We start from the raw sequence: 23,893 nt of genomic DNA, 5'->3' as shown, positions 1-23,893 counted from the left end.
CTGAGACCAGGTCAGTTGATGGAAACCTGATGTATTTCATTATGTTACTGTCTGATATTCTACGTAAATAATTCGTATTGTATGTATATATTTCCATTCTTTGTTTAATTTTAGGTATACACAAGGAATACACAGGTATAGCTTGTGTAGTAACTAATAACTAATTAAACATCAAAGTGGGGGGCAGGGCGGGGCGGGGCGGGGGGAGGGGGGGCGAACAACAGCAACCAAAAGCCCTTTTCGTTTCACGGTTCATTTGGTTATTATTTCTGAATAACAAAACACTCGACAAGTCGTATTTCCGACTTCTGAACTTGTAAGTAGGAGCTTGCGAGGAGCACTTGAAAGCAGCAAAGCAAAACCCTTTCCGACTCTCTAAGCAGGGCTGTGGCTCGCCTGACGTCAAACAAGTACCGAGTCAATCACAGAACTTGAATTGGCATAGACTAGACAACAGACAACAAACAGTCAACACATTGTCAGACACTAGAACAATTTAGGACCTGTTCATTTATTCTAGGGATGTTTGGGTATATCATAAAATCTGCCACTAGCCTATTGGCTAGTGGCAGATTTGGGGCCCTTCTGGCCCCAAGCCCATAAGAAAAAATACATTTTCTCCTACTATTTTGAAGTATATGTGTTTTTGTTTTGTGTTTTTATTCTGCTGCATGTGAGTCCTCACATGATGTTACAGGATTAAGTGAATCTCTCAAGAGCTGGATGGTCAGCCAATGAGCGTTGGCGGTGCTGCAGGTGCTATTTAGTCTCCTCACACAACTGATGAGCCGTTTTGTTGCCCTCCATAAACTGCCGCCTGCTGCATCTGCAATGCGTGCATCTGTTGTATTACGCAAATTGCAGCCCTCTGGAGACAGTGGCACGCCACTTAAATATCTAATGTAGCACCATTCAGAAATCAGTTAACGACTAAATTGTAGGTTGCACAACAGTTTTTTCCAACAGTGGAGGTTTATTTCACAGTGTTGCGCGTAGGGGACCGAAACACCGACAAGAATATGTACACTTTTATTTCAAATCTGCACTACTCTGCAACACTTCAGCCTTCCAGTCTTTAGGTGTGTGCTCATGCCCCATAAAAGTTCTAAAAAAATGTGTGTGAACAGAATCAGACCAGGCACCATCAAAAATTCAGTGTTTTATGGAGCAATGGAAATGCACATTGATTCTGGCTCTTTATAAGGGCAAAGTTTCATAAACCAAATTTGTAGTCAGACTGCGAGTTCTTGAAACATCCACAAGCGGACTTTTCCAGGTGGTGTGCATTTAAAAAGTAATTGCTGCCATATACAAACACGTCAGCATAGACTGCCTATGAGTAAAAGTACTAATAGTCTGCCATCTACTGTTTAAGATGAAAACTGCACTCTGAAGTAGTAGGAAAAAGTTATAGTCCCGTGACCTTCAGTCTTCGCCAAAACAAAAAAGATGTGTGCTTCAAATTGTTCAGTGTTTAGTCTGATTTCATAGTTCCTACAAAGTTAAATGTAAAACAGTAAAACAGTTTGTTAGATGCAAATATGCTCAATGCAATTGCACTAATGCTACTGCAACATTATTATTGAAAACTGATTCATATAGGTGGGGATGGGATACATGACATTTTTTAGATTTTACAAGCTGGAAGTGAGATGACACACTAAAGACTACTCTATTTTCTATCAGCTGTGATGCTTAAGGCTCACATGTGATGCAGAGCCAGACTGATGCACAGAGAGACACCAGCCTGACCACTGGCAGTTAGACCATGACAGGCCCAGGTGCAGGAATTTTTATGGGCCCCTCTGTCTGTAACTGACTGCTGATAATGTTAATTTGCACAGACAATATTTGCTCTCAGACCAGCTCTGTGGGCCCCCTCGCACCATGGACGGAGGTGCAGTTGCCCTGCCCACGCTCCCTGTATCTACACCTACGCTTTGTACAGTAAGTGCTTCCCAGGTGATAAGGGGCACGCTGCACATCAGAGATGCAATAAAGCACCGGTCCTATCAGATGCATGTAAAAGAGGCCACTGAAATCACTAGACGGTTGAAGCTTTGTCATAGAGTCCTCAGTGAGCTAATGGGCCTGGCAACCAATACAATTCCAGTCAATAACCAAACTTTTGACTCTTATTAGTATTGCTCAGCAACAATTTTAGCTCCAGGAGGTAACAACTGGATCCTTACAGCCTTACAAAGCTCCAGACCTCTTAGTGTGGCAAACTCTTTATTTGGATAGTGTTTAGCAGTATTAAACAATGGGACTGCAATGCTTATTTTGATTTCAATCTGAGTGCATAATGTATGACAAAGTATTTAAATGACAAAGCATTTCAAACTATATGACCAGGTGTAGATTTCTTCAATGTCACCCACTTCCCATTCCTCCCAATACATGTGGCTGGTTTCACTTTAAGGGTCCATAAAGGTTGAAGGTGTCTTTAGGTAACTAGGACTATGGAAAATGTGGTGAAAGCTATGGCAAAACTTCATGATCTAGTCAGAAAAAATACTGCTTTTTACTTAATGACACCATCTGCTACGCCTTAATATGGGTGCAATCACTGAGTTGTTACAACTACTAATGATGAATAAAAATAGCCAGAAGCTAATTCAAAAAAACATTTTTCATGTACAATTTGTTAGTCTTTGTACATGATGTCAGTAAGATCAAACATTAAGGTTAACATACAAAAGCCCACACAATGCTGACTCAGTTTCTCTTGATTTATTTGTGATTGAATCAAAAGGAACATTTTTTTGGTCAAAAGTTTTAAACACATTTCTCAAAATGCCAAATAAATTAGTATTATTTGTTGTTTTATTGAGGTGAACCACATACCCCTGTGTTCACCTGGAGAGTACATAAATTATGTTAATTATAGTGCAATATATATATAGTCATAACATTTTTTTTAACTCATAGCCCACACCCTGCATGTCCACAACGCTTACAATGAAATATCATTTGAATACATAACTGAATCAGCAGACATACTCTTTTCACCTATACATTTCAATGTATTTGAATGTACAATCAACAATTAAAGGCATACAATTTATAAATGAATATTTTTCATGAAGATGTAATGTATCAGCTATGTATTGTGGTATGTTACTGAAGTAATGCTAAACACTGCTCTCTGCTGGATTTCACTTTCTGGTCAAGCAGCAGAGAAAAAAAAAAAAAAGCTAAATCTTGCTGATTACAAAAAATATTTTTTCATCAGTATTTAAGGTTTGGATTAGTCATTGGGTCTCTTATGACTGATAAAAACGCTCCATGTCTACTTCATAACAGCAGAAAAGGCATACTGGTCAGATTTCCTCAGTAACACCAATGCGCTCTCACAAGCAGAACAATTGCAATCATTCTTCTATTCACATGAAATGTCCCAAGTTATAATAGGTGGTTTAAAGGTCAGAATGAAGTTCCTGAATAGTTTCAATCAATCAGCAAAGCACACAGTTCTCACTTTTTTCCCCCTTCCCTTCTGAAATGCAGCAGTTGTGCCGTTTCACAGCATAACGTGAAAAGCTTTAGAGTTTCTAGGCTGGCAGATCTTAAGTTATATTTTACTTTAGTAGAACTTTTTTTTTTTTATCTTGCATACCCGAACACGGGTTCATGAACAGTCAACCTCTGATATAAGCTGCCTTCATAGTCACCGCCAGCGTCAAAATGATAATCAAGATAAAAGCGAGTGACATCACAACAGATACCATATTGGCGGCTGACCGTTCATGAACTCATATGGGGGACAAGCATGCTAAAAAGTCTAAATCTCTTGCCAAAGTGAAATATTGCTTTAAGGGCACATAGGATTAACAGAGGTCTGGTAAAGGCTGGGCTGGGCTTTAAATAGTATCCGATCCTCCTTTTTCCTTGTAACCCTTCCTTGCCCTCGCCAGTAAAAGTCTATGAGGGAAGCCAAAGAAAACTTGCAAGTGAAGGAGAAAGAACACCCTGCTTCAGAGAATCACAGCGCAGCCGTGGCCTGCTCTATACGGAGATGGAGCCCTCTCTGAAGTTGGTCTTCCCTATCAGAACGTTGAGGAGCGTGGCCTTGCCCTCCCGGCTCTCCTTCTGAGCCTGCCTGATGATGTCACTCAGCCTGTCGTCGTCCTCTCGCCCAATCAGGTAGCCCTTGCCTCCGTAACCGTCTGCAACTGTATGATAATCTGCAAAAGGAGGAGAAAAGAGATGATTTGTTATTTGTCTGTTAGTAACTGTGCATGCATCATACATGTGAAAACACAAACACAAGTGTGGGATATAAGCTATACTGTAAGGTTTCATGAAGCCAATGCATTATAGGGCTCAAGAGTCATCCCAACAGACCGCCCTATACAGAACACGTACCTGTAAATGCAAGGCCACACGCCACGTTGCTGCCAAGCATGGGCACCTGCTCTCTGGAGATCTGACTCCAACATGCATCGTTGCCCACGACAGCTATAACTGGTGTCTGGGAGGAAGAGCAGGAGAAAAGACTGAGCAAAATATCTGAGTTACTGTATTTGACTGCTACAGGGAAAATTCAGGATTATTAAATCATTATAGTCCATAATAGGGTGTGACCCATATGGGTTTTTGAAGGTCTTTAAATTTGTCTTTAAAAATCAATCAAAATGTTGCATTACAGTCAATTCAGGTTAAGGGCTTCCCATAGGCACCCAGTGTAGTATTGATCAATTATACAATAAATACATAATCAAACAAACTGCATCATATCCATCATATTGGACGTGGGCAACACTGATTGGCAAATGTCCGATTTTTAATAAAAGGCCAATATTGGCCTGATAAATCGGCAAAGTAGTATATCAGTCTGACCCTAGTGCATATGGTGAAATATATGAACATGGTCAAAACTAAATGACCTTTTCCGCCTCGCTTTTATTTATTTACCTATCAATACTCTATATACGTAAACATTCAAACAACATAGGGATATGTGTTACCTCTACTGTCTGGGCCATGTGGTTATGACCCTTTTACTCCTTACTACTGCTTGTAATAGTTATTCTACCGCTGCACAGTCGGTCTGGATAAGAATGTCAGTTAAATGCAAATGTAGATGGTGTGTTGGCAGTTTTTACCTTGTGTCTGGTGAATGTGTCAAACTCTGCAACACTGTAACCTAAGGAGCCATCACCATAGACTATCCATACCTGAAAGTGACAGATAAAGTAAAGCAAGAACCATTTCATTAATGAAGAGGAAGAACTGATCAAGTGATGAATAGACAAACGCCTACATCATGACTATACCTCAGATTCGGGGCGGCACAGCTTTGCCCCCAGGGCAAACCCTCCTCCAACTCCCAGGGTCCCAAAGGCACCTGTAAGGACATGGAACAATGAGGTCATGTCAGTAAGACTGCAATTTAAAGAAAAAAGCATGTCCAACCTCAAAACGTAGTATCGATATACTTTCAGGTAACACAATACAATACAATGTTTTTTGTATTATTGTTATAACCTTAAAGAAACCCTACAAAGAGTATAGTGCTCTGCACACTGCTGTAGCTCTTTTAGATACTGGCAAAATCCTAGAAAACACTGTTCATAAAAACTGTAGTATTGCCATACACTGAATTACTCAGTTATTTCAATTATTTATATTTTTAATTTCAGGTCACAAGCCCTCTTCTCTAATGTTTAACTACCAACACTCATTGTCTTAGTCTCAACAGTTCTTCCTAAAAGTCCCATGGGGCTCTAACCTGGATCCAGCCAGCGCAGAGGTCCTCTTGGCCTCATGATGTAAGCAGCACTGCCCACAAAATCCCCCCCATCGGCAACAATGATGCTGTCCTCTGCCATCAGCTCATCCACACAGTGGAGAACTTTCAAAGGATTCAAGTGGTGGTCTGTCTTCTCATCAGCTTTACCCCTGGACAAACACAAACAAAACAAACTGATTTATGTATGTGACAAATGATGAGAGAGTGTGGGAGGGGCGCATGAGGACCATTTATTATGCATTGTTGCTATTTTTTTTTTAAAGAATGATGTTCACTGTGGACTCCTGGCAGAATAGCCAAACTGGGCTAAAAGTGATCTCGACAGGGTAAAGATTCGATGAATTTCTTGTTGTATACCATTTTTCTGCCTTGTTTGTTTCTTGTTTGAATGTTAATTGATAAACAGCATGTTCACAAGGATCACCTAAAATCATTGTGAAATCATTGAATTTGATACTACTCAAACAGGTAAAAGAATATGCAATTAAATGGCAAACTTTCTGATAATCAAAGACTTGGCATCAGAATCAGAATCATTTTAATCACCAGGAACCAGGTGTAAACGTACAGGAATTTGTCTTGGTGACATTCCTGCAGAGAAAAATTGACAACTTACAGTTTTACACTACATACTGACGCACATGGTACAAGAGTTAACCCCTGTTTACCTGTTTGCATTTTCTTTGGTGACGTCTCCTGCCTTGAGGCTCTGAGGCCATTCCTCTGGGCATCTATGGCCCTTCAGGCCTTTGGAAAGCCGTAGTAGGAATGAACCAGCATCCCCTAAAATAGAACAATATTTACATTTTAGGCATTCAGCTTCCACTCTTATCCAGAAGGACTTACGATGAAGGGAGCAGTAGAATAAGTTTACATGGCCAGATTGCCAACATTACAAGCAAGGGGGTGAAAGGATCAGACTGGCACTGCCACCAAATATTAGACTACCAGACAATAGTAAGAGTCAAAGCTACAATGCCAAAACAATACATGTAACAAATATTTCTGTGTCCCTACAATGATCACATATGACAGACATATGCTCGGTTAAGAAATGAGAGCCAGGGAGAAAAGGTAGAATGTTTTTTTCTCTTTATAATAGAAAAGCATATTGTTCATCATGGATCATGATGTCAAGTGTCGGGTTCTGAACGTACCCTGAATGGCAACAGTGGGTTTCCAGAACATGTCTGAGTTTTTCAGCAGCTGTGTCTTATCTCTGTTGACAGCGATGATCTTGCTGCGCCTGTTCAGGACTCGGCCATAGCTCAGCCGGAAGTCACACACAGTGCCTGGAAACACAAGACACAATGCTAACATGCCTCTAGGAATTCTGGATAATTTGGGGTACTTTGAAAATACATCTCAATGTAAAGTTGTATTTAATTAAACATAAACATATTTTTGAAGATAGCTGGTTTGAGCCCCATTCAACCAGGAGCAGCAACCATTCTATGAAACCTTAAATCAATCAATCAATCTCTCTTTCTCAATCTCTCTCTTGTATTTTCTGTGTATTCTTCCTAGCAATTTTTGTGTTTTCTGTCTGTTTAAAAGTCAATGTCAAAGTCTTTGCAATTAATATTAGTAGTAGTAGTTGTAGCAGTAATATTAGAATTAGTATTAGTGTTATTATGTTACAACACTAACCTCAGAGAGGTTATAACCCTACGTGTCATGACCTGACTGTAAGACCGTATGTCTGACCTGCCAGCAGCACCAAGTCAGCCTCCTTCAGAGCGTCTCGTCTGTTCTGTCTGATGTGGATGGGACTGTCTTTACCCAGCATGCCACGGGACATGCCCCCAAGGAAGCAGGGGATGCCCAGGGACTCCAGCGCTTTCCTGTAATACAAGCAAACATGTTTAACCAGATGAGGATCCCTTCAGGGCAAAATAGATATAGATATACGATACGTGTTGGAGAACTTGAGCTTGCAAGCACTATGGTCTATTTCTAAAGTTTACTCTTCCCCTCTAATGGTTGGTGCTACCTGAGTAAAGACAATAATAAAACATAACATTTCAATTCAATGCCATTACATACCAAGATTCACAGGAAAAATAGTTGTGAGGAGAATGGATCTGAAGCCAGTGAAGTACGCATTTTTAAGCATTTCATTTTTATCGCTTAAATTTACCAGCATCATAAGCAACCAAATAGTAAGGAGAGCATGTATGAAAACAGCAGGCAGGCAGTAGAAAAGTAAATATCCCTGTACCCTTGAATATCCATCTATAACAGAGAAGTGCTAGGTAAAGAAAATAAGAGCTACGGAAAGAAAGGATTTTTTAACAAGAAAGCAGCAAGATCAGGTGTACATACATAGAAGAGGAAGGTGGGGGAGAGGCGGACATGCAGTATCCTTTACCTGATGTCATCGGCAGGCGTTGGGGGAAGTGTTGCCTGGCTGCCCAGCAGAATAACAGGCTTCTTGGCTCGGCTCACCAGCTCTATGCACTTTTGCACCTGGTTTTGTATTAAAGCAAGGAGAGCAACACTACATTAAAAAAAGTTTAAAAAGTTTAATACTTCCATAGTGAGGGAGATGTCTGACTGCCAAGCTATTATATAGTTCATGCCAAATGAAGTCACTGAAAACCTCACACCTCAAAATACTTGCATATACAGTATTAAGAATCTGGTTGAGACTTGGTCTAAGTAAGGGTTTATAATGATGGATTAGGCTGGGAAACTGTAATACAAAAGTAAACCATTATCAGCGGATATTACATATAGGTAATGTTCTTCCACAGTTTTCAGTATTTGACTGAAAAATCTTACATCAGTAGGACCCTAGAAGTCAGGCTGAACTATAAAGAACATAGACAGTCTTACAGTACCTGGTCATCTGTGGCTTGTGGGATGTCAACAGGGAGCGGAGACACATCTCTGGTCTCCCAGGCTCCAGCAAACAGGTTCATGAGGTGGTTTTGGAGGTACCTTACATGAAAGAGACCATCACATTATGTTATTCCCATATGATATATCCGTACATTTGTCTTTTCCAGTTGTGTATACAGACACAATTCACGCTGGAATTTTCATGCAGACATATTTTTGTATTTGGCTCGTGTAAATTGGCCTTTTCTCACACTACATAATTTTATTCTGCATAGATAGTTATGCATATTAACTCTATAGAGATGCCGATAACATACCAAGAAACAACTTTTCCCATCAGGCCTTTGGGAGGGTTTTTAACCCCGAACTCTTTGGACACCAGGTGGAAGGGGTAGAGGGTGTCGATGGGGAACTCTATGAAAACGGGGCCGGGGGTTCCAGACTGGGCGATGGCCAGCGCCTTCCTGACCGTAGGCACGATCTCCCTGACCGTCCGGATGGAGGCACAGAACTTACACAGCGGCTTGAACAGAGACATCTGGTCGATGTCTTGCAGCGCTCCTCTGCCCTGTATCACAGCCACAGTTCATGGAGAGGTTAGACAATGAAGTGTAATACATTTAAAAGGCTCTCATATGTTGTATCTGACATGCAACATGCCGTGTGTATTTCTAGAAGAAGAAGCAGCATCCATTCCTCCAGACTGAAGGCATTCTGTCTTGTTCTGTTATTCCATTCTATTCTATTCAAACACACCAATTGTGAATCACAACTTGCACAGGCCAAAGAATTACAGTCAAATCGCATTCGCATCCACATTTGAATCCCCAGTTGGCTCTAACCTGGAGAAGTGTACCAGCAGCTCCTCCCATGAGCAGCAATGGAGACTCGGCCATCTGAGCGTTCTTCACTGCCGTCACTGTGTTGGTGAGGCCCGGGCCAGCAGTCACTGCTGCTACACCCACAGTGCCTGGTGGAGAGAGAAGCATGGTAGCAATCAGCTAACAACAAATCCACTCCCAACTGACTCCAGCAACCAACTGTACAAGACACACACAATAAGACACTCAGGTCTAAAGTTCATATTATCATGTTCCATGTTACACAGAGGTTTTTGAAGCCTAGGCACCTCTGAACCTGAGAACCACAGTATAGTTTAACAAGAGGCACTTGAGCTGCCTAATGTCCCGCCATAATCACCATGACATATAAAACACAACCAGTTTTGCCAATGAGGTCATTAATTAAGATAATATAAGCATTAGTTACCAAATATTTCTAAGTCAACATACATGCCTTCACATAACATGAGTAGTATTAATGTGTACTCCGGATCTTAAAGCATTAAGGAGTTATAGTAGTTTCAAGATAATCTGTTTTTCCTCATTAATATAAAAATGTATGCAGCAAGATGCTCCAGAATCCAATCAGATCGCCTGCTCTACAGGAGGAACTTGTTCTGTAAGTATGAAGCTTCTATCATGTATTGTTCTGGAGTTATAGTGTTCACAAGAATGTGTCTACACACACACGTCACCATGACAACATAATGTCACGCATACCATGTGCCATAGGGGAGGGACATTAAAAGGTAATGATAACTGGATATTGTACGAGAATGTGTATAGTGTGTGCCTTGTGTGGGATGCCTGATTACTTTTTCCACCAAAACTGCCGGTAATTTGAGATAGGCTCAAATGTGACTGATGGTCCTACATGAACTTTTTCTTTTCACTCTTGTGTTGCACTGCACCTGACAGCCTCGCCACAGCATCAGCAGCGAAGACGGCGGTGGCCTCGTGCCTGGTGTCCACAATGCGGATGCCCAGCTTCTCGCTGGCCACCAGGATGGGCGAGATGTGTCCACCGACCAGGGTGAACACGTACTTGACCCCGTGAGCACGCAGTACCTCTGCCACGCTCTCGCCGCCATGCCGCGGGCTCTTGGTCTCAGTCTACAGTAAGACAGAGGAGAGAATATTCAGAGAAATGTGGACACAGCAGGAAAACTGTCTGGGGTTTTACCCAAAAGAATATTCTGCTGAGCGCACCTGATACTGTATCATTAGAGAGGGATAACACTGTTCCCATCATGGCCCATTCTTTGTATGGGCCAAGAAAAAACACTCTAAATATTTGTTATCTATTGAATCATATTGATTATCAGTTCTCAAAAGAAGCCAAAATGTCAACAGAATTGTAACCTCACTCACTTTGCTGAATAAACACTTCTGTAAACTAGAATAAAGCTCTGTCACATGTATAATCAGCGTGAGTCAGAGGCCCCCTCAAAGGATATCTGTCACACCATCTTGTCACTCTATTGCCCTTGCACATTTCACAATAACCGCATATTGTCCAGGCTTGTGGTGGTGATGTGCCTCTGGCCTTTGTGCAACACCCACTAAGAGCCAGGGTGTTGTGATAGCCTTTGTGCTAGAAAGCCACAAGGCTGTTCAAAGTTTACCTCCTCTCTTGTTACATGAATGGAGACCCTGCACCAGCTTACCTTTCACCTGTGATACAGAATACAGGTGATTATCCCAGTGTGGGAAAGGAGAGTGCAGGTTTATTTGCTATGGCTGGTCTGTGCAATGCTGCTTCATTGTCAGAACTAGTTTAAAAGAGAATGCATTTGGACAAAGGAATAACAAATAGACAGCAACACACACACACACACACACACACACACACTACAGTTCCCTGAGTGACATGGCACCTGCACAAGACACAAGTAAAACAGAACAGACTTGAGGTTATGTTACAGTATTGAGTTAAGGAAACCTACCTTGTGAAACAACTGATACAGTAAGCCAAGTTTGTAGGCTGTAAACACAAGCCCACCCAACGCAATGCCCACAGAGCAACCGAGGACGGTGCCAACGGCTCCAAACGACTCCATCTCCAGACACAGAAGCAACGCTTTCTGTACAAACTCAAATTAAATATATAATTTAATATCCAAACCTACTCCTAACTCGTCTAATTCAGCAGCTCACTGGTTCAGGCTAGGCTACCGCCACTGTGCAAGGTACTGTAAAGCTGCTCATACAACTACTTCTATACGCCCATTTTAAAAGCGATTTTTACGAGGTCATTTACAGGGAAGTGAAGTGCTGTAAAACTAGACTCCAAAGGCTGTGAATGGATGTGGTCGGCTCTTCTTCAACTTGAAATGACCGATAAATGCACCTCCTTATACTACATTTTCCGCAATTGCCGTATCCACAGGGCTGTCAGACACCATCAGCGCAGGACTTATTTATTAGTGTCAAGCTAGCCAGAATTACATACAGGACTTCCGGTTATTATTTTCAAAATAAAGTCTTTGACGAATATGCTGCAAACTGTTTTCGATAAATAACAAATCAATAATAAGTAGGCTACCAAAGTGAAAATGAAGAATACATACATACAGGATGAATCTGTAGTAATTTTTTTCCACAGCATATATTCATTGCCATATAGACCTATGTAACATGACTCGGTCACAAAACATAGACTGCCAGATAACTATTATAGTCTATCTCTGACATACCCCGCGTGTGACATATTTTTGGAATGAGATCTTACTCACTATATCTCACTCATATATGCCACAAATTCACTAACATTTTTTGTGTTCGTCAGATTGATAAATATTACGCTTTTATTGTGACTGCACAATTTCCGGTTTTAGTCTGGCTATTTCTGACGAGCTTGACGCAGCTGTTTGTTACTTACGTTGTCTTTGTGAATAAGAGAAATTCGCTTTCCTAAAAGACAAGCCAGTGATCCAATGAGAAGCTTGTGTGGGCGTGTCATGCTGTCGTCGGCCCAAACAACGTAATTCTAATCAGAACAAAGGTCACGCTCAAATGAGAAAAGAATCACAAGATGCAGCAACATTTTTATTCCGTGAGGGCAAAAGACACAAGACTTGAATTAAGCATCAGAATCAGTAGCAAGGTGGAAGTCGTTATACCCAAACTGAGGACCTTTAGATTTCCAAAAGACATATTTTATCATAATGCTGTACAATAGTATTTGGAAATGCAATGGTTAATTAATTGATTACTTTAAATCAATGACTCTATTTTAATTATAATGCTCTCATACAGCCATTATCAATAAAATGCTCCTCTCTCCCTCTCTCTCTCTGTGTGTGTGTGTGTGCGCGCGCGCGCGCGCGCGCGCACACACACACACATTGTATTGCACAGCATTGTATTGCACAGCATTATTTTCAAAGCAGTGTGCAAAAGGGCAGTTTGTAAACATCAATTGTCTTCCCATGGTCAGGATTTTCAGCAAACAGTATTTTCCCATCAGCTCTTTGTTCCTCAAAAACAATGATCTGAAAGAAAAGATCATAAATCAACAAGAGATGTAACAGATGCAATTTATCACAAAGCATCTAGAAACAAACAGCAGAAGGCTGAGGCCTAATGTAGCCACAATCAAAGTTGAACAGCATGTAAGACAGCCATTATCTCCATTATCTCCCAACATAAGGAGCGTACCTGGTTCTCTCCACTTCTGAGCCAAGGAGCTGGGAGGTACAGGAACTGCTGGGGACCGATGAGCCAGTGGCGTCCCAGGTTCTGCCCGTTGATAAAGACCACTCCTTTACCCCAACCCTGTGCATGGATGATCAATACACTGACACTGTGGAAAGTTTATTTTAAACTCTCATCATTTTGAGTGGGAGTAGATAACATGCCAGTGAACCGATGACAACTCTGCAGAGAGTAGGGCTTGGTTTTGAAAAAATAACACTGATACAAACAACAATGATATCAATACTATATAAAAAATACTATAAAAATGCTATTTTTAAGTGCTGATGTTAATCTTAAGGTATCAGAATGTATCAGAAGGTGAGGAAAAACGTCTCCAATTTCCTACTAATTTCTGGGAATTTTACAGAGAAAATCAATTTAGTAAGGTCTCATTCTGTTTAGAAAAGCAAAAGAGATATACAAATGTAACATAAAAAATATGATACTATGCTGCATTATAAAATATGCTTTTATTCAACACGCAAAGAGAGTTTTGCTTTAAAAATGATATTGAATTTGAAGTATTAGAACCAGAGTCCGTATTGGAAAATTTCCAGTGGTTCCCAGCAGGTCTATAATTAGACAACCCAGTTCAAGGGAGAAGCTGAGTGGCTGTCGAACTCACAGGCAGTCTGATGAAGGTGTCTCTGGGAGGGTCGTCCACATGCAGTCTGGCCTGGAAAAACCCTGGGAGGGGGGGCCGCTGGGAGCCGGACCTCCACTGGCCTGAACTTAATCTGAAACAAGATAAGACTCACATTCATATTCATGTTCATGTCTAAAATCAGTCTGGGCACATGTGAGGAGGAGGATCTGGAGGGTCATAACAAATATATCTTCAAGGTAAGATATATAGACAGGATGGGGGTTGATGGAAAAATCAACCATTGGATCTTACACTGAAATCATGGATTTGAGATGTTCAGTGCATTCAATGCAATGAGTTATTTTGTGAAAAAGTGTTTTGATGAGGTTTCTTACTCAAAACACATGGCTGCATTGCATTATGGTCTATTGAGGCTACTGTCAGTGGAGAAATTTTTATCTCTGCTGTTTGTACAGTGGATTTCTCCCTGTATGATTATTGAACGGCGGTGCAAAACAAGTCTAGAAAGAAGCCCTTGCTCTTTGATTTTGAGGGACTGACACCAAAATGGGACATTTGACTGTTGATGTTTTAAATAGTTGAACATTTTCTACTATCAAACTTCACTGTACCTGCGCTGGAAATATCTCGATATGACATCATGCAAAGTACATTGCCAATAGTTGTTTTTTTTAACAGCATTGAAGTGTTTTAGGGTGGATCTGCCCTTTAACTGATACGATGAAAGGTCTATTAGTGTCTGAAGTGTATGAAGAACCACAGTTCCATTAGACTGGCCATGGTAAGTCAGATATGAGCAAGAAATAAAGTAGAAATGAATATAACCAACCTCTTTATAAAGCCTGGCTTCATATCTAAACAGTAGATGGTAAAGCCTCTCAGAGGGGCATGATTCAACAGAATGTCTCCCACAACACCTGTAACACAACAGTTAGAGAAAACAGAAAAACAATACAGTGCAGACATAGCAGTCTGGGTCAAACAGCATTTACAGATCCTTGTTTGATGGTTTGTTCTGCCCAACATGGGTACTAGATGGGTGGGGTGTGCCACAGAACAAATACAGTGTCAAAAGTTTACACAGTCACAGTTGTTTGACTTGCTCAAGTGTCTGAGTCAACTGAGTAGATGTTATTGTGACTGACAACTTAACCGTTATTATCTGAACTGTGATGCAGTAAACTCCTCTCTCCTGACACGCAAAGCAGGTTAAAATGAACGCTAAGGATGATTTAACTCAGGTCTGGAAGCCTGTTTGAAGCTATGAATAATATTTGCTGCTGAAATACGCATAAGCAACCCACAGCATGTTTTACATAAATGAGAGTCTTACATTTGAGACCACTGAACTGGTGTAAAAGCAATAAAACAAAGCATTACACAGCGCATGACACTAATGTTTGAAGCTAGAATACCTTTGCGCTGCTCATCCAAGGCTTTCCCATAATTCACTCTGCCACAGTTCTCCACGAGGAAACTCAGAGTTCTTTCTCCCTTCAGCGTTCAAATACATACAACATGAGAGTGTTATTGCAGTAAAATGTGTATGATCACTTTAAGACAATCCAATCTTTGTCTGCTGGTCTGCATAAGCCACACAATTGTTTTCCTTTGAAGACAAATGCAAAGTTGGCTAATAAATCATTATTAAAATAGTGCAATCTATAAAGTGGTGTTAAATTTTATGCATTCTGGAGACTGAAAGAGAGGGCTAGAATAGAAATAAAGACAGGGAAATAAAACAAGCACAGTACCTTTCCATCAGGCAGTGTTAGCTCCTGAGTCTTGTAGTCCAAACTGCCGACAGATTGTCTGTCCAGGAAAACCTAGAGAACAGTAGTAAAACCTAAAATCATAATGTGAGGATCATTTATGACCACAGTTGTTGCTAATATATATGTGTGCTCGGCCTTTTCAGTAACGCATAGCCATACTGGGAGGCAGAGAAGATGCTTTTTGTCTACTTAAATGTCCTTAAACCTTGTTGAACCTCTGTAACCGTTGAGTCTTATGTAAATTCTAATTTAGTTAGAATTTATGTTTATCTTGATTCAATACGCGATATGGGGTTCACGATTCAATACAACCACTACACCATATAATAATTTAAAAAATTCAGTTAAAAGTTCAATGACAACAATGTATGACTGTGCAGAATTATGTTTATTTCTGAGCCACAAATCTAGCTAGTGATGGCATTGGCTTGCGAGAATGTAAACAACAATGTAGAAATGTCATTACAAAGTTCAAATAATATAACAAAGTGAAGTGCTTGTAAAATTGTGATGGGCAAGCCGTCTGATTTGTGATTGGTACTGCAGAATAAAATGCAGCTAATATCTCGATTCATTTTTCCGCCCCACGATATGTATTGTCACATTTTTGTGTTGTGATATATTGAATTTTTGATATATTGTCCCATTCCCACTGTATAATATACTGTATGTATCAGTCTGTTGTACGTCCTCACCAGCGCTCTGTCTCTGATGTTATTCTTGGAGCTGAGCGTTCCTCCTCTGGTGATGGTCGTCTCATACAGCGTGTATCCATATGACTGACCGTTGTTGTTGTTGACAGGGAGATTCTCCATGTTCACTGGCCTGTCTGACCTATACGGCTGGATGAACAGTCAATCACTCATGTCAGTTAATATCACATTAGGTAGCAGGTTATTGCAGAATCACACAGTCAACACCAGACCTTTGAAGACCCTGAAATGAGATGTGTAACAGAGTAGCTCCATGGGTAGAGCAAGATCCAAACAGTGCTGGGGTTAGGAACTTGATATGATGACATTGTAAGGCATTTTGGATGAAAGCATCCACCAAATGGCATATGAGGGATTCTTGAGAAAACAAGCAGGTGCGTTGTCACCATGATGTATAAGCAAATTTGAGCTGCCAGGTGTGCGACATCTGTCCTGAGCATCAGCAGCATGCGGTGCGCTCTCATCTAGATAAGTGGATGCTACGCAGACACAGAAAGATGTTCTGTCTGTCTGAAGCTCACCGGGTCCTATTTGGGATTTTCTATAGCTTGGATTATAAAATAAACCATGACAGAAGACAGGTGCTCTGTCTCGCTGTCTGTCTGCAGCTCACCTTGTCAGTGAAGTGCAGGCTGTCCCACAGTGACAGGTGCTGCTGGGTGACAACAGGCGGGTACGCTCTCCTCTTCTGAAGAGAGGGCACTTCAGGGAGAGGCTCAGCTGGAGCACAAGGGGGAGAAAAACATGAATGTAATGCTAATTATACAACTGTTTCAGCATTACAAGCATTTTTTAAGACAATGGCTCACAGGCATACAGACCCAATACCCATTTGCATACTTAATGCTCCGGCTAATTGAGTCATTAAATGGATTTCTAGGTATTGCTGGTTCTTTCCCTGAAATCAATGTTACATCTGCATTCTGCTGAGTGACAACACTCCAATCACTGCACACGGATGCTTAAAGAGTCCTTACAGTGGTATCGGCTGAATAAATTCCTCAAGAGCTGATATTTTGTAGTGTAGTCCCCAGCCTCTGATAATGGAGCATCATAATCTGCAAATAAATATCTATTTAACAGGGCAGGGAACTTGAGAACACATTCATATTTACAAGAATAGCCTGGTAAAAAGAAATTCACTTCTTGAGGGGGAAAGGGACGAAATACGAGATATTTCAGTTCATCTGAAAACTATTTAAACATATTACATAAATGCATAAAAGATCTTAAAATCATCACTTATATCACAGTAACATCTGAGACTTACTTCCACCATTAGGTTGTGCCAAAAGGTGATTCCTACCCACCATAACTGGTGACCTGAGGCTTGTAGGTGCCAAAGTCCATCGCTCCATTCATGAAGCCGAAGCTGGTTCCACCGTGGAACATGTAGAGGTTGATGGAAACGCCTCGCTCCAGGATCTCCGATACTACAGCTAGCATGTCTGTCAGGAGGCGACAGACAGAATCACTGGGTACATAATATATACAGTATAGTGAGTAATAAGTAATGCATAATACAGCGAATTATATGATAATGATATAGTGAGTAAAATAGTAATACGCAGCAGTGAGTGAGTAGAGTTTGCAGTTGTGGCAGTGGGAGCCTAAAGGTTAGAGAAGATTTCATTCATACACTTACTATCAATATCACCATATCAATATATATGACGATATGGTTTATGTGTGCAAAATCACATGTTAAATAATCAAATTGATGTTCATCCCATTGGACTGCATGCAATGTCAAACTAAACTGAAAATTTCAAGTAATATTCCTTAAAATGTTTCCTACCTCATTTTGTCAGTTGTTAAATGTACTTATCATCAATTTAGACAACATAATTGTGCATCACACTATCACAATATCATCACAACACGATTCCACTGAAAGGCAATAAATGATAATATTGAGTTATTGCCCATGCAGCCATACAGGACAATCGCAGTTTTCCTGTTGGTCTCTGAGAAGCTCCCATGTGTGAATATGAGTATAACTGTATGAAAGTAATGCAGGGCGATGCCGAAAATGACCTTGTACTCAGCAAAAAAGTTCCCTGGAAAAATGAAGGTTAAAAAAGTGCCTGTGTGCCGGTGTGTCCATACCCTCAGCTTGGAAAACATGGTGATGCTCTCCCCAGACGTCAAACCATCCAGACCAATACTCCATCACCATTAGAGGTTTCTGGGGCTAGAAACACAACACGCCGTCATATCATACACATTTTACTACCTACTATCGTTTGCTCAGTAAAGCACCGTAGCAAGGCTGTAATAAGATACACAATATTACATTACTGACTACTGACAATGTATGCAAAAGTAGAATTAGCTAAGAAATTCCTAGATTTTCAACACTGCAAGCAGCCAATAACAAAGAGCCAGATATCAGACTATCACCTACCTGCATATCAGCTAAGTACTGTATGGCTCCAAAGGACAGTCTCTGAAGGTTTATTGTTTTTAGAACTAAAACGAGGAAGATTTAAATGAGAAACAATGTTGAAGAATGGCAAATATACATAATGGACAGTAAATACTATAGACTCAAGTGAGATGAGATTGTGAGGAGATGCAGTAAACAAGCAAAATAGAGATTCACCAGAGATGTAGGAAGGGTTTCAATCCAAAACACAATATACCTATGTTAAGAAGCAACTGTTGCTTTAATTGCTCAATAATAAAAAAATATAAACAATTCCATCTTTAAAAATATATGTATTTGGAGGGCAAACATCATTAAATAGACACTATGTTATATGTTTTAAGCAATATTTTTCTGAATTTCTACGTTTTTTTTCACTCCTTCATTACCTCCCTCTACTCCTCCACATCTCAAGCCTTCCCAGTTGTCTGAAGTCAGCAGGAGCTCATTGATCCCTCTGGACTGGAGACACTGCAGAAAGAGGAAAAAAGGAGAGAGACAGAGAGAGAGACAGAGAGAGAGAGAGAGAGAGAGAAGCAGGAGGTTCCTGATCAAGTATGCAGTATCTCAAGTTAGACAAAATCACACATTTAGAACATTCTAATCCAAATAGAAGGATGCTTTTAAATAAAGATACAAAAAACGCAAATTAATTACTGACCTAATTGTTTCATGTCAAGACAAAGCTGAATTCACCCTGTTAGTATAAAATCTAAACATTGCGGTAAAAGATCATAGGAAATAAAGAAGCTCACGGTTTTTATGAATGGCATGTATTTCTCATCCTTGGCATACGATCCGTACTCGTTCTCAACTTGAACTGCAATGATCGGGCCTCCTTCTTCAAACTTCAATAAACAAACAAGGGAAAAATGGATGCACGCTTGACTGTTGATTGAATATCCCCCTATTATGCTTTTAGGGTATTTTTGACATAGCATTGAAACAAAACATTGACTCAGAATGACCATTAGAGACAACACAGACTCACCATCAGCGGTTTGACAAGTGACACAATCTTGTCAAAGTACAAGTTAACAGCATCTACAAATCCAGGATACGTTGTCCTCAACTGCATGTGTTTATCTTGTAACAGCCAACTGAAATGAGCATGAGGAATAAGTTGAGCGGCATACTGCTGCTATATGGCAATGTTTTAAAGTAATGGACAGATGGTGTTACCTAGGCAACCCCCCCAAATCCCACTCAGCGCAGATGTAAGGTCCAGGACGCAGAATCACCCAGAGACCCAACTCTGCTGCTAAACTGATAAAGGCCCTGAGAAAGACAGACACTTTATGTTTTAATCATTCTGCGTGCCCTTTTTGTTATATTTAGTGATTCTACAATGAGGGAGTAGAAGAAGACTGAAGCCTTACTTAAGGTCCAGCTGATCCTGGAAGTTGAACACTCCCCTTTCAGCCTCGTGCAGGTTCCATGGCACATATCTGAACAAGGAAGCAACAAAGAGATTCATTATACTCAAAGTAAAGCGGTTTTGTGCTTCATAAGACTGTGATTTGTTCATTCTCTTTTGTTTTTAAATGTATTTTTTTTGGTTGCCTTGTAAAGCACTTCATGACAAACTTTTTTTGCTGAAAGCACTTAATGCAAATGTGTGATCTTTCCCAGCAAAATAACAGTAACATTTCCAGCGTTCAGTCCGGTGATTCCAGGTGTAGTGGGTCAGTGGGAGCCTACGTTGTGAGAGTATTGAGGCCACAGGCCCTCATCTTCAGCAGCCGGTCCTCCCAGTAGGCTCTGGGGACACGGAAGTAATGGATGGAGCCTCCCAGGATGCGGAAGGGCTCTCCCTCCAGACTGAACCGGGAGGAGTTGGCCCTCAGACCCTCCACACGGCTCATCCTCCTCACTTCAGGGCCACGTCTGGAAGACAAACAACTAGTCAGTTAACACATAACTGAAAGAAAGTCCTGATAGCTAATCTCTTTGTGTTGATTACACTGAAACGTACACATGCATCACTTTGAAATGGGCTACTGGGTATTGTAATATGGCTACACAAAAGGTACTTCAAATGATACATTTATTATACGTACATACTGTATATGGCTTGCACCAAAACAATCAACCTTCACACAAGTACAATTAAAGAAAACCTTACCAAGTGTTAATATGAAAGTCCCAAACTGTCACAGAAAAAAATGCAGCATCTGTACTGCCAATGTGCGACGCTGAGCTTGCCAGGGAGCGTTTGAAGGGATGACAGTGCTGGGAGGCCTCAAACACTGTGTGGATAAGGGAAACTATTGTTGTTTCAGAACAACAATATAATAGCGCTCTCTGTGACCCTCTCTCTCTCTCTAACAGTCAGGGAGAGAGAGATAGAGAGAGAGAGAGAGAGGGGGGGGGGGGGGAGGGAGAGAGAGAGAGAGAGAGAGAGAGAGAGAGAGAGAGAGAGAGAGAGAGAGAGAGAGAGAGGAGAGAGAGAGAGAGAGAGAGAGAGAGAGATTACATTGAAAAGTAGAGAGCTGTATTTTGGGATCACTGTGTAGTTTGAGGCTAGACTCCGCTGCTGCCTCCTAGTGGATAAAAGTGTAATTACAGTCTATGTGGCGGTAACCGTGTTTGACTGGTAGTTCCGCTAAAACCTGATTATTTTACGCACTCTTTCTGGCGTCCTGTCTATCCACTACAGCTATTTGGGAAGACGTTTTTTTTTTCTTCAGAAGAGCACTGTTACTGTAGATAGTATGCGCTTTGTAACTCGTTTTTCTGAGCACAAGAAACGCATAAGGTGCAGCTGTCACTGTAACTTCCACCGTCGTGTCGTTGTTGTCAAGGGACAGCTCTTCGATGGTTGTTGTTCGCCTGTCCCTAAAGCAAAGATACGGGCTCTTAGTATGTTTTACCATCGCCGGACTCATTGCTTATCAATTCACAAGGTAAGGCAAACACTTTTATAAGCCTGGAGAAAGTCAATACCCGTCTCCCAACTCCCATAGTCCGAGTTAAGGCATTGGATTCAGGATGAACTTGCTCCCGCCCACTGTAAACGTAAAATGTTGTGAAGTTTACAGCCGTTTGGACTCTGAGGGCTTCTCTGATATTAGCTACAGATTATTAGCTTTGCCTGGTCAGAATATTATCCTCTCAATTAACTATAGTTTCTACATGCAGAACACATAGACTAATAGAAACTTTTGAAAACGCAGAAATGCTGACTAAAGTCTAAATTTTAAAGACACTAGCTTTCTTCAGAGGCACCAATGATACACCTGTGAACTTTCACCTGACCTGGTTGACCTGTGGACATTGAACATGACTGACACGTATAAAGTGTTAATGTCGCCGTTCATTGTGTCAGTGTTGAGGAGTGAAGATAAGCAGTGTTTCAACTCGCTATGTAAGTCTCGATTCAATTAAATACCGTTGGTCAGTCGGAGATAAACCGTTTGTGTTACTGCTATCAGTACTCTACACTGGGGTGTGTGTGTGTGTGTGGTGTGTGTGTGTGTGTGTGTGTGTGTGTGTGTGTGTGTGTGTGTGTGTTAATGGACTCCTTGAGAGTTGTGTGCCATGATAAATTATTTGTTGTCAGTATCAAATGCCTCCAGGATGCTGAATAACCTTAATTAAACCTGGCAAGTTGACTAAGAAAGAACACCTTTGTATTTATAGCAGTGGCCTGGGGAAGTAGTGGCAAAGGGGAGGAAGGTTACATACATAATAATAATTAATAATAATAATATATATATATTTTCTATATATATATGTATGCATATTTGTGCATAGTAGTTAGATGTTTAGGTTTACCTCTGTTCATTTTGTTGTCCTTGTTTTTAGCTGTATATTTATTCTGCGTAAGTACATTGAGAGTAACGAAAAACCGGAGTCAAATTCCTTGTGTGTGTACATACTTGGCCAATAAAGCTGATTCTGATTCTGATAATAATACCCATTCACACCTAGGAGCTGCCCAGTCTCACTGCAGTCCTCTACAGCTGACTACTGAGCAGCATCACTGGAGCAACTGGGGTCCAGGCCTTAAATCGCAGCAGTTCAACAACATAACTTGTCTTTTTGAGCTGCCAACTGTTTTCTGTCTTCCAGACGTGGCCCTGAAGTGAGGAGGATGAGCCGTGTGGAGGGTCTGAGGGCCAACTCCTCCCGGTTCAGTCTGGAGGGAGAGCCCTTCCGCATCCTGGGAGGCTCCATCCATTACTTCCGTGTCCCCAGAGCCTACTGGGAGGACCGGCTGCTGAAGATGAGGGCCTGTGGCCTCAATACTCTCACAACGTAGGCTCCCACTGACCCACTACACCTGGAATCACCGGACTGAACACTGGAATCACACAGTTGGTTTACTAGAGAGGATTATACACAGATGAAATCAAATCAAAATAAACCCAAGCGAAGCAAAGCAATCAAAAATCATTTGAGATGACATTCTTTATAAATAATGACATGCTTTCATTAGGGAACAAAAGGATATGAATAATTAATTTCAATATAAGAAACAAACAAGTCACAATCTTATGAACTACATAAATGCACTGTTGTTTTAATATTGAAGGCATGCAAAGAATAAATTTGATTTAACTTATTTTTTCAGGTATGTGCCATGGAACCTGCATGAGCCTGAGAGAGGGGTGTTCAACTTCCAGGATCAGCTGGATTTAGAGTAAGGACTGGTGGAATGAGGACTTGAAGGGACTTTTAGAGTCTGATGGAGAGCCGCTGTTTTCCCACAGGTGGCACTGTTGCATTGCACAAGCTCTCAACTACCCACAGGCTTGATTAATGTCATGCTGCTGGGAAAGTATGGTCTCTGTAAAGAAATATTTTGGACTAATTTACGCACTGTCAGTGTCAGCCATTATTCTTGATCTATTGATTATGAAGGCATTGATCTGTACAAGAAGTTGCTTGCTGTTAAACTGTTGCACCTGCCAGGTCTGGAAATAAATCCCATCCAATTCAACCAATGCAGGAAGCAGATTTTCTCCAAAAACTGAAAGACTTTACCTTAAAATGCTCATATAATATCTTAAGTGAAGTATTTGTGAATGAATGGTATATGTTTTGCCACAGAATATCTGTTATACTCAGCAGATAAATTACCGTTGAGGATATTCTGTATCCATCTCTTAGAGCCTACCTCCACCTAGCAGCCAGCCTAGGTCTGTGGGTGATTCTGCGTCCCGGGCCATACATCTGCGCTGAGTGGGACTTAGGGGGGCTGCCCAGGTAAAAAAAACCACAGAGC

At 40.9% G+C, this 23,893-nt stretch overlaps 3 protein-coding genes across 5 annotated transcripts in view; 1 reads left to right on the top strand and 2 right to left on the bottom strand.

The window, feature by feature from the left end:
- Window positions 1-2,718: 2,718 nt before the first annotated feature.
- Window positions 2,719-11,838, bottom strand: ilvbl (ilvB (bacterial acetolactate synthase)-like). The gene is made up of 14 exons (XM_071909621.2): window positions 11,388-11,838; window positions 10,353-10,554; window positions 9,442-9,569; window positions 8,917-9,167; window positions 8,599-8,698; window positions 8,127-8,224; window positions 7,463-7,599; window positions 6,913-7,047; window positions 6,424-6,538; window positions 5,735-5,904; window positions 5,280-5,350; window positions 5,109-5,180; window positions 4,369-4,474; window positions 2,719-4,187 (listed from the first exon to the last, which is right to left on the bottom strand). Exons 1-14 carry the CDS (start codon window positions 11,499-11,501, stop codon window positions 4,009-4,011), a joined length of 1,878 nt encoding a protein of 625 aa, XP_071765722.1. The 5' UTR covers window positions 11,502-11,838; the 3' UTR covers window positions 2,719-4,008.
- Window positions 11,839-12,824: 986 nt separating this feature from the next.
- On the bottom strand, window positions 12,825-20,528 carry LOC139919789 (beta-galactosidase-1-like protein 2). The gene is made up of 18 exons (XM_071909635.2): window positions 20,365-20,528; window positions 20,043-20,111; window positions 19,846-19,941; window positions 19,655-19,763; window positions 19,419-19,511; window positions 19,053-19,134; window positions 18,643-18,707; window positions 18,345-18,429; window positions 17,546-17,683; window positions 17,213-17,293; window positions 16,849-16,955; window positions 16,218-16,364; window positions 15,502-15,573; window positions 15,163-15,241; window positions 14,577-14,664; window positions 13,766-13,877; window positions 13,102-13,218; window positions 12,825-12,935 (listed from the first exon to the last, which is right to left on the bottom strand). The coding sequence occupies exons 1-18, from the start codon at window positions 20,526-20,528 to the stop codon at window positions 12,825-12,827; spliced, it is 1,815 nt and encodes a 604-aa protein (XP_071765736.1).
- Window positions 20,529-21,244: 716 nt separating this feature from the next.
- Window positions 21,245-23,893, top strand: part of LOC139919787 (beta-galactosidase-1-like protein 2) — a 33,085-nt gene continuing 30,436 nt past the window's right edge. For all 3 annotated transcript variants that reach the window (XM_071909632.2, XM_071909633.2, XM_071909631.2), the window contains exons 1-4: window positions 21,245-21,569; window positions 22,738-22,923; window positions 23,240-23,308; window positions 23,779-23,874. In XM_071909632.2, coding sequence (XP_071765733.2) covers window positions 21,481-21,569; window positions 22,738-22,923; window positions 23,240-23,308; window positions 23,779-23,874 — 440 coding nt within the window. In that variant the 5' untranslated portion in view covers window positions 21,245-21,480. The remainder of the gene's footprint in view (window positions 21,570-22,737; window positions 22,924-23,239; window positions 23,309-23,778; window positions 23,875-23,893) is intronic.

Source organism: Centroberyx gerrardi, chromosome 6, assembly GCF_048128805.1.
Source record: "Centroberyx gerrardi isolate f3 chromosome 6, fCenGer3.hap1.cur.20231027, whole genome shotgun sequence".
NCBI classification, from domain to species: domain Eukaryota; kingdom Metazoa; phylum Chordata; class Actinopteri; order Beryciformes; family Berycidae; genus Centroberyx; species Centroberyx gerrardi.
The sequence above is the reverse complement of the archived record's forward strand: the minus strand, read 5'-3'. Positions and strand labels throughout refer to the sequence as shown.